Source organism: Lontra canadensis, unplaced genomic scaffold, assembly GCF_010015895.1.
Source record: "Lontra canadensis isolate GAN:19392208 unplaced genomic scaffold, GSC_riverotter_1.0 scaffold163, whole genome shotgun sequence".
Classification (NCBI taxonomy): domain Eukaryota; kingdom Metazoa; phylum Chordata; class Mammalia; order Carnivora; family Mustelidae; genus Lontra; species Lontra canadensis.
In genome coordinates, this window is record NW_022631157.1 from 976215 (window position 1) to 992975 (window position 16761).

General features: G+C 55.1%; 1 protein-coding gene across 3 annotated transcripts; it reads right to left on the minus strand.

Moving 5' to 3' along the window:
* Nucleotides 1–1791: 1791 nt before the first annotated feature.
* Nucleotides 1792–16472, minus strand: LGALS9 (galectin 9). Of its 3 annotated transcripts, XM_032845442.1 has the most exons (11): nucleotides 16341–16472; nucleotides 12330–12421; nucleotides 10056–10257; nucleotides 8533–8643; nucleotides 7234–7329; nucleotides 5545–5580; nucleotides 4917–4967; nucleotides 4285–4326; nucleotides 3576–3664; nucleotides 3273–3435; nucleotides 1792–2165 (listed from the first exon to the last, which is right to left on the minus strand). In XM_032845442.1, exons 1-11 carry the CDS (start codon nucleotides 16377–16379, stop codon nucleotides 2019–2021), a joined length of 1068 nt encoding a protein of 355 aa, XP_032701333.1. In that variant the 5' UTR covers nucleotides 16380–16472; the 3' UTR covers nucleotides 1792–2018. The 3 variants fall into 3 exon arrangements, with proteins under 3 accessions (XP_032701333.1, XP_032701334.1, XP_032701335.1); XM_032845443.1 differs by lacking the exon at nucleotides 7234–7329; XM_032845444.1 differs by lacking the exons at nucleotides 3273–3435; nucleotides 7234–7329 and having other exon boundaries at nucleotides 2087–2165.
* Nucleotides 16473–16761: the final 289 nt, after the last annotated feature.

The window sequence follows — 16761 nt, forward strand, 5'->3', positions numbered from 1 at the left end:
CCCACGTGGCGCACCAACCACGCGGTGCACCTCATACTGCCTGTGATGCCAGCTCCTCAGGAAAGCCTTGACCAACAATCCCCTCGTAGTAAGTTGCCATGTTTGGCTCTGGGGCTTCCTGTTTCCTGAGAGTTGGGCCAATAATAATTTGGCACCTGGGTTTCAAAGCAGGTGAGGTTGGACCTTGTGTCAAAGACTTGGCAGTGAGTGAAGGACATATATCTTCCATGGGGAAGACTTCTTAAGGGGCTGAGCCATGTTTCCTTCTCTTAGAATAAGGAAGGAACTCAGCCAGAAGCTAAGTGAGGGGTTTGGGAAAATTGGGCTCCCAGCTTGGGTTTGGCCTATAATTCACTGGCTCCCTGGCCCACTTCTTCCCTATGTAGATGGGGTGACAGGGGAGAAAGAAGTATCCCGGCCACCAGTGCTCCAGCTCTGCATCCGAACAATGTGGTCAAGATCATGGTCACCTAGGCCAGCGCCTCTCGCCTCTGAGATGCACATAAGCCCCCTGGGATCTTGCCAGAAGGCAAATTGATTCAGGAGGCCTGCAGCAAGGCCTGGGATTCTGCCTTCCTGACAAGCTCCCAGGGGCTGCTGGTCCGAGGACGAGGCTCAGAGCCACAGCCTGGTTCCCGAGGCGCTGGATTCTTGGTGGAGGTAGCAGGATGGGTTGGCATCATGTGGACACAGGACCGGCCCCCCTGCGCTGGCCCAGGGGCTGGTAGAAGCCCACATGCTGAGTCACTCTCCCCACCACACCCGGACCCCAAACGCCAAGACCCCCAGTGAAACAACACAAATGGGTCAGCTTGAGTCACTTCTCCTGACACCACACCTGCCACCTCCTCCCACTGGGACACAGGGTTCTGATAAGCCAGCCTTGTCATTTGGCCTTGTGGCCCGGACCCTGGCCCGTCTCAGAAGCGTGAGGCTATTTGCTGGGCTCACCTGTTACCACTCTTCGTGCATCACAGAGGCCCGCCCCGGAGGCCCGAGCCCGGCGTGCTTTCTCCCACCCATGTGGGGTTTGTGGGGAACATCAAAGCGAGCCCATGCTCCCTGCCCCTCTGTCCTCACCCAGAACCTCCCCAATTCCAGAGACTCCAAAATGTTCCAAACACATTCAGTGACCACAATGACCCTGAACTTACGTGCCAACAAATACCTGTTTTCTTTCTCTGAAAGACCCTAGGAAAGAGCAGAGCCCCCTGTCGAGACACATCCGGTTAGTTGGTGGAGACCCGTGGAGTATCAGGCTGACTTCCGTGGAGCAGGGAGGGTGGGACCCGGTGTAAGGAAAGGTGGAAAGTAGGACAGAGGGGGAGGGCCCCGGAGATCGCCTCCCATGTGGAATGAACAGCTGGTGGCGTGGGGCTGAGATGGAGTTGATTGGCGGGGTGGACGTGTGGCTGGGAGGCAGATGGGGTGTAGGCCTGGTCTGGGAGCTTGGGAAGGCCCAGGACCCTCCCTTTCTGCCAAGGGGACTGAACATAGGGCTTAGCCTGCAGGGACCACCCGCCGCTCCTCAGATGAGAGGATGTAGGCAGCTTGAGCCCTGGACGCCGCCCTGACCGAGGAAGGCAGCCCCTGGCCAGCTGCTTCTTCCACGCCAGGCTGGCCACAGCCGGAAGCAGAGCCAGACCAACATGCCTTCTTTTTTTTTTTCTTTTTTCCTTTTTTAAAAGATTTTGTTTATTTATTTGATAGAGACATCGAGAGAGGGAATACAAGCAGGGGGAGTGGGACAGGGAGGAGAAGAAGGCCTCCTGCTGAGCAGAGAGCCCAATGTGGGGCTCCATCCCAGGACCCTGGGATCAGGGCCTGAGCCAAAGGCAGATACCTAATGACTGAGCCACCCAGGCATGACACACCTTCTTTCCAGAAAAGCCCCAGCTGCACATCAGGCTGGGAGAGCCTGAGGGTAGGGACAGGGAGAGGGAAGGGAAGATGGAGGTGAAGAGCCCATGCGGTCAGCAGCACGGCCCCGCCCTCGGCCCCAGGGCCAGGGAGCCCAGCTATGCCTGCACATGGGTCAGCTGGATGTCGCCCCCCACTTCCAGGTTGTTGATGGCGGGCAGGTTCTTCAGGCGGTGGCTGTATTCCAGCAGGTGCTGACCGTCCACAGCCACCTTGAGGCCGTAGCCTTCGCATGTGATCCACACCTGGACAGAGGCCGCACCGTTTGCACTCCCCTCAGGAAGTCCTCCAACCCAAACGCAGGCTCGAGTCTCCCTCCGTGTACCTGCCTTCCTCAAGCATGATTCAAACAAGCCTCACGCCTCAGGCACTCTGGGAGAGTCACTCTCCCCTCCACATGACACCTGTGCCCTTATTGACTCTGTTCCCCCTTCCTCTGTGCCCCCATTCTGCACCCCTTGCCCACATGGGTAACTCTGATCGGCCTTCAGCCTCTCCCCAACCAGCAAGCCTCCCCTGCCTCCCCCTACCCTCCCGAGCCCTCCTTGTCAGGGACCCCCCCACACCCGGTCCTCACTCTCCCACCGACCCTGAGCCTCTAGGAGCAGGAACACAGGCCTGCGCCAGCCATGTCCCCAGTGGCCAGCACACGCCTGCATTCCTGCCGTGCAGCCTCTTAACTTGTTCTTCCCGCCCACCACACTCTCTGGGAGGTGGGGGGCCCATGTCTGTTAAAAACATCACCACGACTGTGGACACTTGCAGCACACTTACTGTGCCCCGGGCCCTGTCCTCAGCCTGTCACAGACATTATTTCATTTCATCCTTATACCTCGATGAGATGGAGATTCTTACTAGCCCCATTTTTTAGATGAGAAAACTGAGACACAGAGCAGTTAAGTCACTTGCTTAAAGTCACACAGCTCTCTCTGAATCAAAGTCTACTCCTCTCCAGCTTGAAACACAGCAACACAGCACACTGAAACCCAAACTTTGTTCCATGGCTCTCAGGGCCCCCCATCAGGAGCTGTCAGTGCTGGCTGAGGAGTATTAAGGTATATGGAAAAATATGGACATTTGGGGTGGGGCCAGATATCACTTTTGCTTTTAGCGGCTCCTCAGGTGATTTGCATGTGGAGTCGGAGTTGAGAACACCTGTTCTGTTATGTCAGACAGCATGAGGACAAGGACAGCCGCAATCTGGGGGGCACTTTCTCTTCTGAACCCAGCCCTCGCCCCAGAGGCATCAGCTCCTCTATGGCTCAAGGGACCCCCTGACACCCTCCACCACCCCCACCCACCTGCTCTGTTTGCCCCTTGATTCCCTCTGAGGTCCAGGCCTCGCCTCTTACCGAGAAGCTCCGGCCTCGGGCAAAAGGCATTTGTCGGGACAGACTTCGCTCCTCAGATCCCCAAGAGCTGTTGATCTGTGTGTTGCGGACCACGACATTCTCATCAAAACGGGGGTTCAGGTGGAAGGCGATGTCACACCCAGAACGCAGGTTGATGTGGAACCTGGGGGGTGGTGGGCAGCTCACGTGGACCCTCCCAGCCCCCTGAGCTCTGAGTCCCTACCCCTCCCAGTCTGCCCAGAGCCAGAGGGAATGACCAGAAGGAACTTGGGTTGTCTCTCCTTCTTGAGCGTCCTGGCTTACCTCTGGGCAGTGGGCAGGACGGTGCCTGACACGAAGATGCTCTTGGAGGGGTACAGCCCACCCGGGATGGAGGTGAAGAAAGGCACTGGCTGTCGGGGGTGGGAGGAAGAGGGGCAGGTCAGTTGTGGAGGGGAGCTTTGTGCCAATTGCCATGAATTTGGACTAATATATTTTCAAGAAAGCCCTCTTTCGTCCGGGTGACCCAGTGGGTTGAGTGCTCAGGTCAACCTCAGGTCCTGGGATCAAGCCCCATGTCAGGCTCTCTGCTCAGCGGGGAGCCTGCTTCTCCCTCTCCCTCTCCCTGCCTCTCTGCCTACTTGTGTGCTCATTTGTTCTCTATCAAATAAATAAATAAAATCTTTTTAAAAAGAGAAAAGAAAAGAAAGAACTCCATGATATCATTACTTGGTCCAGTAAACACCAAAGGGAAACTTTCCAGCATTCCTCGAAGTAACGGGCTTCCACTGTCATGAAAAGAGCTTGGGCCGGACACAAAAGGATACCTGGGCTGAGAGGGGAGGGCCCTCCAATAGGCTCATGGTGAAGGGACAGTTTTAAAGGTGACAGCTTCTTTCAACAGCCTTTTGATTCACTTGGATGTTTCTAGAACTTCAGCTTACTAAAGGATTGCCCTGATGTCAGAACCCCACCACCTCCCACCCTGCCCAAAACAGACCAGGCCTCTGCCCCTCCCAGAGAAACGACTTACGTAGGTCGTGGTGGGGTACACCACAGGTGGGATGACAGGATTCTGTTGAAAGAGACCAGGAAGTTCAGTCTGGGAGAGTGCACACGCACTCAGGCCCCCCACATCCTTGAGGGGATGCCCCATCACAAGGCCTTTGGCCTCTCCCCTTCGCCTTCCTTCCCAAGCTAGCCTCAGTGGAACTTCTGTCCATGCCCCCTGAGCTCATCATGCCTGCCCCTCAACCCTTCCACAGGCAGTCCCACTAGATCTTGGCCTCCGACTGATTCACAGCGGAAGCCTGCAACCAGCAGTGACATCCCAGGGCCTGTCCTCAGGATGCATGGCCTCAGACCTAGACACTCGAACCAATGCACTCCCCTTTCAGGGACAGAAGGACCCATTTTCTTGCTGGTCCCTAGGTGCACCTGCTTCTTAGGCCATTGGGAAAATCCACTCTGATCCAAAATCTCTGTTGGCCCAAGGGGAATTTTACTCACATGTATCTTGAGCAGAGGGCCTAACCCCATACACCCCCATCCTCCTTGCCACACTGCTTTCTGCCTGCCTCTGGGACTACTGAGTTCAGTCCTTGGTGAAGGGGGACGTTGGGGGAGCAGGGCGGGCTGTGATCTGACCAGAGCTTTCAGACTTACAGGGAACGGCTGTCCAGGGGTGCTGTGCACGGTGTGGATGACAGTTTGAGTCTGGAAGAAACAAACCCTGGTTTGAACCGGCGCTCACCAGCGTGAAGACCACCTCCCGCCACCAGATGGCACCCTTGTGAGGTGCGGCCATCCTGAGCGTGTAACCAGCCCAACCACCTCCCACCCCACCAGCACCCCCTCACCCCCCCACCCCCGCCCAAAGCTTGTGGGCAGAGGTGTTTCTTCTCTGGAGGGGATGAGGTAGGGGCAAAAGTTTCTTCTGCTTGGAGAAGAAACAGGCTGCCTTTGTGGCCTGTGGCCCATCTTTCTTCTCAGGGGACTTTTTCTAGCACAGCCTTGCTTTCCAGGAGGGAGTGAGAGAGTGTGGGGCCTCCGTCTCCCGTGGCTGCTCCCAGAAGGGCAGAAAGCGGCAATTCAAGCTGTTTCCCAATCCATGAGGGCCAGGCAGTCCCCCCCGACCCCAGCCCCACTTCCTCCCACCACCATGCAGATGTCCAGGGTTGGCCTTGGCAGCAGCCCCCTCTGGGAGAGGCCCGGTGCGCAACCCTGCCTCCTCCTCCCAGCCCACAGGAAGAAGCAAAATGAAGACAATCCCGGGAGGACTCAAGAGACTTACAATGGGAGCCGAGTTGACTGGCCAAACGCCTGTAGACTGACGGGGATAAAAAGATCAAAACAGTAGTTAACATTAGTGTTACATGCAGGGGAGACACTGGAAGAAACTGTCATAAGAAAGGCCTCCCCAGACTCATGCTCCCCTCCTTCCTGCTCCCAGGCAAGCCTTCCAGAACCTCGGTCCCCCAAACCCATCCCAGGTATACACTGCGCTGGGGCGGGTGTGGGGGTGGGAACAGAGGCAGGGACATCTTCTATTGGCTCCTCCACAGGGAGAGGCCATAGAGCTCCCCTCAGCTCCCAGGGACAAAACCATTACTTCAGGTACCATATTTCGTTCCTAAGGTGGAGCATTTATTGAAGGCCTACTGTGTGCCAGGCTCTAGCTTCAGGACATTCACAAGGGATGCAGCTTCAGCTCTTGTTTTGCTAGCGAGGCAACGAGGCTCAGAAAGGCTCATCAGCTTGCCCAAGCCCCTCTGGGTACCAAGGGATAAAATCCAAAACACTACCCAGTTCTGGCTGATTCTATCTACGACACAACACCCTGTCCTCCCCCAGCACAGAGTCAAAGTCGGGCTGCCCTACAAAGACTCCCCAGAGCTTGCCCTGTCCTGAAGTCAGCACAGCAGGAGGCATAGGCCCTGTCAGGACCTCGAGAGGCCACAGAAAGGCTGGGCAGAGAGGCACCGGTCCTTTAGCCAACCCCCTGCTCCAGTAGCCAAAGGAAGGGCGAGGCCCTGCCTTCCTTGTCCTAGACCCTGTTCTCAAGCAGCAAATTCTTCTTGCCCTGACCGTTCTCCCATTCCGTGGTCTGTGCAAGCCACACTCCACATTCCTGGAGCCCCTAGGGCTCAATTAGGTGCCATGTGAAGTGCTGGAGGTCCGCAAATTAACAAGCCACAAGCCCCGCCCACAAGGGGCTTGCGAGTCAGAGGGTGGACACAGTGTCAGGGACAGACATGGAAGTACAGTTATAACAGGACATGGTGACTGGGATAGCACAGATATATACGAAGCCCACGGGGACACAGGGGGCATCCTGTGATGTTCCAAGCAGTGAAGATGTCCCCTCAAAGTGACATTTAAGCCGAGCATTGAAGGACTGGTAAAAGGTCAGCTTCAAGGGGTGGGGGGTGGCACAGGGTGCTGTCAGCAAGGGGCTGGCAGATGCCAAAAGCCTGGTGGCCCAAGAAAGCCTCAAGTGAGCAGTGGAGGCCACCTGAGCATCCTGGGTGAGGGGGTATGGCCAGGAGGTGGGCTGGGGCAAGACTGCGGGGGTGAAGCCGGCTTCTGCACTCCCTGCTGGGGAATCCAGGCTTTATTTAGAAGGACTTGGAACCTTTGGGATATTGAAGTAGGGAGAGGATGCGGATGCGATCAGATTTGGGTAGAGGAGGGCTCAAGGCCAAGGTGGGCGGGGTGAGCTGGGAACTAGACCTCGGTCCTTGTCGTCAGGTATCAGATGGCCTGGCCCAAGGAAGGCTGTGGCTTTGGGAGGGAGAGGTGTGGGAGCACTGCAGGGAGACTAAGGAGGTAAAGGAAGAGCTAAGGCCAACTCCCAGGTCCCCAGCTTGGGCCAGGGAAGCTTTGGGTGGGCGTGATGGGGCCTGGCTGCTGGAACCAGCCTCTAGGACCCTCTGTCCTTCCTGCTAGTGCTCAGCTTCCAAGGCCTCCACATTGAACTCACTTTTGGGTTTCGGCCCTTGGGCTTGGGTGGGACACGGGCAGTCTGGGAGAATTGCACCGTGGAGAAGGCAGGCTGGGTAAGGCTTACTCGGGTATTCTGTTAAAACAAAAGGAACCGGGATGTGAAGAGAAGCATTAATGGAGTTAAGGAAGCACAGAAAGGTGCAGGGGGAGGGGATGGGCCAGAGGGAGGAAGCCAGGCAGGGAGGGAAGGGGAGGGGTGTTCAGGATCTTGTGCAGGGACAGAGGGGAGGACCAGGCTCCAGTGAGAGACAGCAGCCAGAGAGCTCTCTCCCCACCCACCCCCGACTCCCCTCAATATCTCTCCCCTTCCCCACCCTCTCTTCCCCCCTGCCCTGCTCTCTCCCCCAGGTCCGCATGGGAGAAAGTTGGGTCCGAAGAAAATATGAGAGATTAGAACAAAAAAGATAAGAGCTTGTATCTGTTGTGGGCCTACTGTGTGCTTGTCTCCTCTCTGGGAGCACGAAGACTGGAAGTGGTAACAGCAGCTCCAACCCAGCATCCTGGGGCTCTGGGGGACCGTGGGCCCAGCATACCCCATCCTCCCAATTCTCAAAAAAGCCAGAAATCCAGATTCCCATATGATACCGCCTGATCTTTTTTTTTTTAATTGCAGTCATAATAACATTAATATCATTTATTTACAATAATATTTACTATCTCAACCAATTTTCAGCAGATGGCTCAGTGGCCTGAAATACATTCACACTGTCACACAGCCAGCACCACCGCCCATCTCCAGGCTGCAAAACTTCTTTTATTTTCGATGTGGGCAACGCATTCGAAAATGTTAAAACACAGAGAGGGTCCAACAGAGCCCAGCATGGGCCCATGCAGGCCATGTCGTGACCTCTGACATGTGTTACCTCCTTGAATTCACATCATAACTCACGGGGCAGCAGTGACTATGCCCCTTCCACAGATGGGGATACTGAGGACGGGGGAGGCCAAGTGGCTTGTCTAAGATCCCACAGCTGATGACAATGTGCAGAGCTGAGCTAGATTCCGTTTGATTCCCAAGTTCTTTCTGGAGCCACATGGTCTCCTAAGCATGATAGAAGTAGAGAATGACAGAGAGGAGTGGCCCGGGAGACTGAAGGAAGCGTTTTGGACAAAGACAGGAACACAGAAGGACAGGATGGGGGAGCTCGAGGGGTGTCCCCAGGATCACCTGGGGAGGAGATTGGCTACTACCACTGGGGCCACTCAACAGGGCCCAGTGCAGCTAGGCGGGGCCCCGCACTCAGCCCCCGAGACAGATACCGGGGGCCAGTCTGACCTGGAAGCCGATGAAGGACAGCTGCACAGCCCCGGTGATGGACAGGGTGTCCACACGGTGGAAAGGCACGCGGTGTGAGTACTGCACAAAATGGCTCCCGTTCACCGTCACCTGCCAAGATGAGGGGAAAGGGCTCTCAGGCCAAGGCGGGGGACCTGAGCCCCTGCTCCCAGGAATCAAGTCCCAAGTCTGGTTTTCACGTCTGTCCCCTGGGGAGCAGGCACACCACACTTCAGAGCTGTGCCAGCTGTAAGATCCAAACTACATCCGAACCCTGGCTCCACTTGGCTCTTTGGTTTTCACTGTTCTTTATTATAGTCAGTTGGTCTGGCTAACCTTAGCTCCCCTGAGGTGTTCTTTAAATATGCACAGACACGTTTTGTTGGGGGGAGAGGAGAGGCGACCCTGGGTTGTACACGGAAGGGCTGGGCACATTCAGGCTGACACAAAGAAGGACAGACATGGGGATACTCACCGCTACCCCATCTCCCAGGCCCACAGACACTACTTTGCTTACTAATGCAATTTGCAACACCATGTAACATTAAGCCATTAGTAGAACCTGGATAAAGGCTGCGACAGAATTAGCAGAAAATCAATGTTATCAGGGACCTAGGCTGGAGGAACGGCTACAGCAAAGGAATGGAATTAACTAGAACTTTAAAGACCCACAGGGCCAAAAAGCACCATGGTGATGTATCTAGTTCTTATTTTCCAAGTAAAAGATGTACCAGGTGAGCCTGCAGACACAGGGAAAGGAGTGTGAGGACACTGTAGCCACCAGAGTGCGCCTACTGTAAGGTTTTGTAGGCGAGATAAACACAACACCAGGCGAGGTAGGCGCAAGGCAAGATTTATTAAAGGCACTCTCCGGAGAAGTTTCAGGGCTCAGGAGAAGGTGGGCACCCTCGGCTCTGGAAAGCAGAGTGGGGGAAGTCGCACTGGGAGGGAGTTGGGGGGGGGAGGTGTGTGTCTTTTATCTGTTTCCTGCATAGGTATCCGGTTACCTATGGAGAGGTGACCTGGGCATACATCCGTTTGGCAGGATAGTCAAGGGTGAAGGAAAAGAGGGGGAGGAGGCTGGAAGACCCCGGGGACCGGCTGTCATTTCTATTGTTCCTCCTGCACTCCCGGAGCCCACCAACCTAACACCTACGAGGGAAAGGTCCCGCTCTCTGCCTAATGGTGTTGCACATGTGATAATTTAAACATTCATATGCTTTACAGGAGTACCTGGGTGGCTCAGTCGGTTAAGCATCCAACTCTTGATTTCGGCTCAGGTCATGGTCTCAAGGGCCTGGGATTGAGCCCTGAGTCAGGTCCCGTGCTTAGCGCAGAATGGGCTTGGGGTTCTTCTCTCCCTCTGCCCCTCCTCCTGCTTACTCTCTCAATACAGACACATACACATACATACAATCTTAAAAAACAAATGGCTCATGTGATTTATAAAGGCCATTTATGCCTCACCTGGTGGGGCTGGGAGGTAGGCCATGGGAAGGGGGCCGCAGAGAGTTGCTGCTCACCTTGAAATCGCCGCTGTCCACCAGGAAGCAGAGTTCAAAGGGATGTCCCATCTGGAAGGGCATATGCATCTTCCTCTCCTCCGGCCCCCAGGTTCCATTCTGCTTCGTGTTGCAGACCACATAGCCACCCTCCTCGAACCGAGGGTTGAAGTGGAGGGCAATGTCTTTGTCACTGTAGCCACTGTGAAAGTTCACAGCAAACCTAGGCAGAGGGAAATCAGATGGCGATCTGTAGCCTGGCTGACTGCCGGTGGAGGGGGAGGGGGAGAGGGAGGCTGGTGTCTTTGACTGGCGGCCGTGAACTTGCTCACAGCTTGCATGGCGGGTCTGGACCCATCCTTAGCTGGTGGCTATCCTTTCTGTTCATGGCGTCTGTACTTCGTGTGTTTTTGCGCAAGGATGGCATTTTGCCCTTACCGTGTGGTTTTCTAAAAACATGTACAAAACGGATAAAGAAAAATTTTGACTTGAGCAACGAGAAGCACAGGGCTTGAAAACGGATTTGGATCTGTGTCCGAGAGGGAAGCCAAGAAATGTGCCTGGAAGCTAAAGCCAGTCCCCATCAGCTCGATTGGGAAAGAAGGAAACAAATTTAAAGAATGTCTGACATAGATAGACCAAACTTACCTAACTAGCACTGGCCAAGAGCTAGTTACTATTAGAAAAGCATTGAATAAATAAAGGTAGCTCCCCAGGCATGAGAGCTTTCTATATGTACATCTGTCTCTCACAGGAGGTTGGCGTGTGTCCCCCGCGTGACGTGCGGAGTGGTGACCCTGAAGTCAGCAGGCCTGGACCCGGACTCCAGCTCTGTCCTACTGGTCATTTGTGATGATCCTGGACAACACGCTGTCCTCGGGTCACCATACCCCTAAGAGCTGAGTGACTTCCTTCCTCTGCGGATGCTTAGTGAGGAGGTGCTCAGGAAACCCCCACCTGAGTAAATGTCCGTTCCTGTCTCTGTCCTCGGAGGAAACCCCTCACCCCCTAAACTGCCTTTGGGTACAGCTATGGCTCTAAGGTGAGGAATTAAAACCAAGAACCTTCCAAAGGGCCTGGCTCACAAAAGGGCACAATAAATATTTGTTCTGCCTTTTTCCAGACAGAGCAACCTCAGGTCCTAAAACCAAGTTCTGGTCTGAGGTTCTCCTCCAAGGTTCCTCTGTCTATCCCAGCCTTCCCTGAACTCAGCACGAGCCTGGTTCACCGCCTGCTTCTTGGGGTCGTTCTGGTCTCCCCAGCTACACACAGTGCTCTCGGGTCATCCACAGACCCCAGAGGGTCAGGCCCTGCTCCCAGCCCAGAGGCGACCCTTGAGAGATATTCTAGTCAATTCCTGCAGAGCCTGCTTGACTTCTTACTGATGGAGCATGAGTTCTGGATGTTGTCCTCAACCCCAGGTCATTTCCAGAACCCTCAGTCAGCAAGGCCCATTGGAAACTGTCACGGCCCTGAGCCCAGCCAGCCCTCCCCCTGGGAAAGGAGGCTCCCAGGAACTCTGGAAGCAGCAAATCTAAGTCTGTATTCCTCTTAAAACGTAGAATATTTTTCTGAAATGTCTCTGGGTGTATTTTTCCCTTTGTGCCTTTGTGGTTGTCCAGCTTCATTCCTAGAGTCTTAGAAAATCCTGCCCCGGGGAAGGATGAGTGCACAAGCTTTGCAGGAAGGCGGGGTGGGGGTGGGGTGGGGAGGACAGGATGGGAGTAGAAAGCCATTGACGCCAGAGGAGGGGCAGGCAGAGGGAGAAGGAGAAAGGAGAAAAGTTCTGAGGGGAGATCCCAGAGCCCCCTGCTGGCAGGGTTGAGGGGGGATCCTGGTGCCTGGCTTCTCTCAGAGTCTCCTGGGGGCACTTGGGGCTCTCAGTGTTTCCCAGAAAAGACCTCAAAACTGAAAATGACCAAAATGTGTTCGATGATAAGTTTAGAATATTTCTAGATCAGTGAAATGAGGGCTCTGGGCAGTGATGAGAAATGAAGCAATTGAGACTTTTGTAGCTGTGGGTTAGAGAGTGGAAAGCTTAATCCCAAAACATTATCTGCCTTAGGGCTGGCCCACTTCCCCCCTTAGACAGTGAGCTCCTGTGATCCCTAATTTGGGGGGTGGGGCATCTATGTTCATGGCACCCGGATGCTCCTGGCAGACGGTAGTAGGGTTGCACGGACCACCCAGGATCCCCCAGGCCAGGAGTGGGTGTCTCAGGGGGCGTTGGGTGAGTGGACAGGTGCCATTGTTGGCTGGGGGCTGAGTCTGGAGAGAAGAAACAGTTCCAGATACCTGGTTCCATTGCAGTAAAGAACGGTCCCATTGATTGTGATCTTCAGTCCGTCCTGGAGACCCCCCTGGATTTTCCCCGAGAAGGGGATGCCCTGCAGGGAGAAAATGCTGGTCGGTCAGTGGGCCCACCTCCTTCTGCATGGGCCCCTCAGCACTGGCCAGCGGCGGCCTGGGGGTGGGGGCGCCGTGCTGCGGTGTCTCAGCCTCACGGATCTTCCAGACCCAAGTCCAGCTAGTTCCACAGACATTCTGTGACTGCGCTAGGGACACTTGTGGGCTGAGAGGATGCAGTGAGGCACTGGTCACCCTCGAGTGTCTAAGAGGAAGGGCCAGCTTCTAAGAGGAGGAAGTCATGTATGCATGGCCACTTGGAACCCAAGGAAGCCCATCCTCGCCCAGGGGAGCGACGGGCACCGGGACAGCGCCCGTGCTGCCTGCCGGCACCTCATTCAGACTGACCATGACAGGGCCTCTGGGAGAAGGGTCTTCTGTCGCTGCTCAGGTAAGTCCTGTGCTCGGCCATTAAATACCTTGGTGAACTTGAGCAAACCACAGTGTCTCTGCCTCTCTGAGTTCCCTCTGTTGTCTCCGCCACACCAGTGGTTTGGAGAAGTAGCTTAAGGCCCCGCGTGGCCTACTTCTCTGAAAACATAACTCCCCTCATTTATCTGCTGAGGCCTAAAAATCTCTTAAGGGCCTTTCCTCCTGTCGCAAGACAGAATGCTTCAAAGGCTGGTACTCCCGGCAAGCATGCCACCCTCCCCGAAGCCTATTCGCCCTGAGGTGTGTGTTGCGATCTACAGTCAGAGTGTGGATGGGGGTGGGGTCCGTAAGCTCCTGGTGGGAAGGCAAGGATGGTGGGGGGAAGTATGCGGATCATGGGCACGGGCCGCACAGGTTACTTTCAAGCAACGATTTCCCCAGAAAGGTTTTGAGATTTCAGTATGTCTTAAACAGTGGGTGTCCTCAAACTGTGAAAAACAACATTATTTTAAATGGATTTTTAAATTATTTTAAATGGATTATTATAATCTGGACAGCCTGGGTGGCTCAGTTGTTAAGCTTCTGCCTTCAGCTCAGGTCATGATCCCAGGGTCCTGGGATCAAGCCCCACATCTGGCTCCCTGCTTAGTGGGAGGCCCGCTTCTCCCTCTTCCACTTCCCCTGCTTGGGTTCCCTCTCTTGCTGTCTCTCTCTCTCTCTCTCTCTCTCTCTCTGTCAAATAAATAAAATCTTTAAAAAGAAAGGAAGAAAGAAAGAAAGATGGAGGGTGGGACTTCTGGCTGAGGGAGGCCAGTGTCCTCTGGAAGCTGGAACAGGCAAGGAAAGATTCCCCCCTGAAACCTTATTGATACTTTTAGATTTCCGACCTCTGGAACTGTAAGAAAACAAATTTGTGTTGTTTTAAGCCTGGCAGGCAAGGCTGCTGCGGAATTGGACCTCTGTGCACTCGCTCTTGCGTGTGTGTGTGTGTGTGTGTGTGTGTGTGTGTGTGCGTGCACATGTGCAGGCGCGTGTCTGAGAGAGAGAGAACTTTTGCATTTATGGTCCCCCGGAGTGGGGTCGCCTCCCAGCTCCTTGTGCTAACAGCTCTCCCACTGGGCAAGTCACTTGACCTGTCAGCACCCCAGATCCCTTCTCACAGCAGTGGCCTGACAGTGTTCCTGAGAGGGTTCAATGAGAGGCCCCATAGCTACCCAGAAAGCCCTGTGTTCCCAGGTCTTTGACAATGGCAATGCTTTGCATCAGGATGAATTAATGAGAACTTGCTCTCAACTCCCGCCTGTTTCGGGAGGCTGAGGACCTTTTCCTCCTCTTCCTGTCCGGAAAAGCCAGGCTTTACAGGCGGGAGGCTGGGCAGCCTCCTCCTGGAGGCCCAGTGTGGGGTGGGGGTGGGGGAGCGCTGGGCAGCTGGCTGGAGGGGGCTCACCAGCAGGAGGCAGCAGCAGACTTTCAGCCGAAGGGTACGGCTGCCCCAGAGGTTCCGAGGCCCTTCTGGTGGCTAACCTGCCCTGTCTGTGACCTCATCACCCAACATTAGCACCATTTTTACAGAGGAAACTGAGGCACAGAAGATATGGTAGTTTGCCCAAAGCCAATTAGCTGGTCCGTGATAGAACGGGGCTTGAACCCCAGCACCCATGCTTTTAACTAACACATAGGTGGCTTCTCACATCGAAGTACAGAAATCCTCGTTCTTGGCTCTTCCCCAGACCCAACATGGAGTCTTGTTCAGACTGTGGTTCCAGATTCCGTCCTGGACCTCTGAAAGGGCTGCCTGGGTGAGACGGGAGGCGCGTGGGCAAGGAAGAGGGGCCAGACTCCCAAGGCAGCCCGGCTGTGTGACCTTCTCATCGCACTTGGAGGAAGCAAGGTTCCCATGGCTGGATGTCAGTGGGCTGCCAGGGAAAGGGCACCCACGGTGTTCCCGAAGCCTGGGGCGGGGGCTGCACCCTTCCGCTCTCTTGTCTGGACTCCAAGGCCCTGTTTTAACTCACTGTAGCCCATAGGAGGATTTTTCTTGTGATTTGAACATTCTGAAGGCAAGGACTGGAAAGTAAAAACTAGGGAGCAGAATAATGAAGTGTCAGAGCCTAGAAGAATCTCGGATCCCCCATCTGATGGAGAATGAGCGTAAGGTGACATATTTTGACCCCGAGAGTCCCATGGAGGTCCAACAAACAGGGTCTGGTCCAGCTTCCTCCAGTGACCTGTCCCCACCCCCATCCCCAACCTCGCTGGCACTGGGGAGGAAACAGGCCAAGCCAGGCCCTCTGCTGAGTATGCAATGTCCCCACACCCCACCCACCGAAGGGCTCTGTCAGCCCTTCGGCCTAGGCCCCTTGGGAAGCTCTTTGCCAAGGCCCAGAGGGGCTCCTGCTAGAGGGCAGGGCCCAGGACACAAGCCTTCTGGGCCTGGGGCTGCTGCTTGCCTAGCTGCTGTTATCATAGCTCTCTCTGTGGGCACCTCACTCTCCTAGGGGTAAGGCAAGGCACCTCTCTTATCTGCCACCTACCATCTGGGCACATCAGGTAAGTAACTTCAGCCTCACTGAGACTCATGAAACATGAAACATGAAATCATGAAACATGAGTTTCCCATGGATGAAGTGGGGATAGTAAGGGTTTAGACAGGGTTTAGTCAAGGCCATCAGTGGACGGAGCCTACACGGATGTGGCCAAAGGTACAACAGGCAGTCTTTGAGCTCCACGCTGCAGGGATAACCCAATTCCTTCTCCCTCTGGAGATGGCCCCTCTGGAGACACCCTTGGCCTGCCTCTGCCTGTCTACTCACCCCTCAGGGAGCAGACACCACCTCAGGAGAGCTTCCTTGTTGCCTCCAGACTCCTAATAATCCAAAACACTTCAAAAGCACCCCCTACCCCGCAGCCTGCCAGACACTGTTCGGACACTCAAGATATGCCGCCTCACACATCCTTACCACCCCTGGGAGGTGCGCTCGAGGATGATCCCCATGTTACAGATGTGGAAACTGAGGCCCAGAGAGATAAAAGTAACTTGCCTGAGGCCACCCGGCTCGAAAATGGCTGGACCCAGGAAGGCCGTCTCCAAAGTAAGTCCCCTCAAGTGCCATGCTAGCCTCCCTGGGAAACCCCGTTTACTTCTCCATGCATACAAACAAGCCATCACTCACCTAGTTATTCCTAATGCCCGTCTCCCCTTCCCCCTCCACTGCCCTCCCCCCTCTCCACTTCCCACACCGAGAACAGGCTCCCGGGGTGGGGGGGGAGCTCAGTGAACAGCAGGCAAAGGCACAATGATAGTGAGATCACCCCGCCAGCCCTGAGAGGCAGGGGAGAGAGTTGAGTCAGGAGTCCCCCACTTGGCTTTCTGTCCTCCCTCCTGTGTCCTCTTTGGGACACTTGCCCTCTTCCCCTGCTGCTACCTAGGGGTCATCTCCCCAGAGACCCAGAGCTGCCTCCTCCTGGCAGAGGCTGCCAGCACAGCCCTGGACCAGCACCACCACTGCCCGCCACCCCGGAACTCACTGGGTTCAGGTAGGGAGGCTGGGAGCTGCAGAAGGCCATCTCTCCACCGCCTCTGGGGCCACCGTGGCTTGTCACCGCAGCCAGGCAGTCCTCTGAACAGGGAGGAGCTAGCCAGGAAATAGAAACCAAAGTGAACTGGCAATTACTCGATGGAGATGGGGCTGGGGAGGAGCCAGCAGCAAGAGGAAGTAGTTCTAGAGAAAAAGAGAGAGTAGGGTATTGAGGGAGGGCTTGGGGGTATGACCCAGGGATAAGGAAGTAGACACTTCCCAACCCAGTGACCTTTTCCCCTCTTTTCTCCTTCTGGGCTCCACCCCTGAGACAGAATTATGTTTGGTTCATATAGATTCAAAGAGCCTGACCCCACAGGCTCAACATCAGGTTTCTGGATGATAGCGTCTGTAAGCGTGTAGCTGTGTCC

Excerpts from the sequence above, each read along its gene's own strand:
- LGALS9 (XM_032845442.1), bottom strand. The coding sequence starts at position 16,379 with ATGGCCTTCTGCAGCTCCCAGCCTCCCTACCTGAACCCA. Across the intron at positions 12,422-16,340 it reads AGCCTCCCTACCTGAACCCA|GGCATCCCCTTCTCGGGGAA; the intron begins GTGAGTTCCGGG and ends TTCTCCCTGCAG. Across the intron at positions 7,330-8,532 it reads TGTCCTTCATCGGCTTCCAG|AATACCCGAGTAAGCCTTAC; the intron begins GTCAGACTGGCC and ends TTGTTTTAACAG.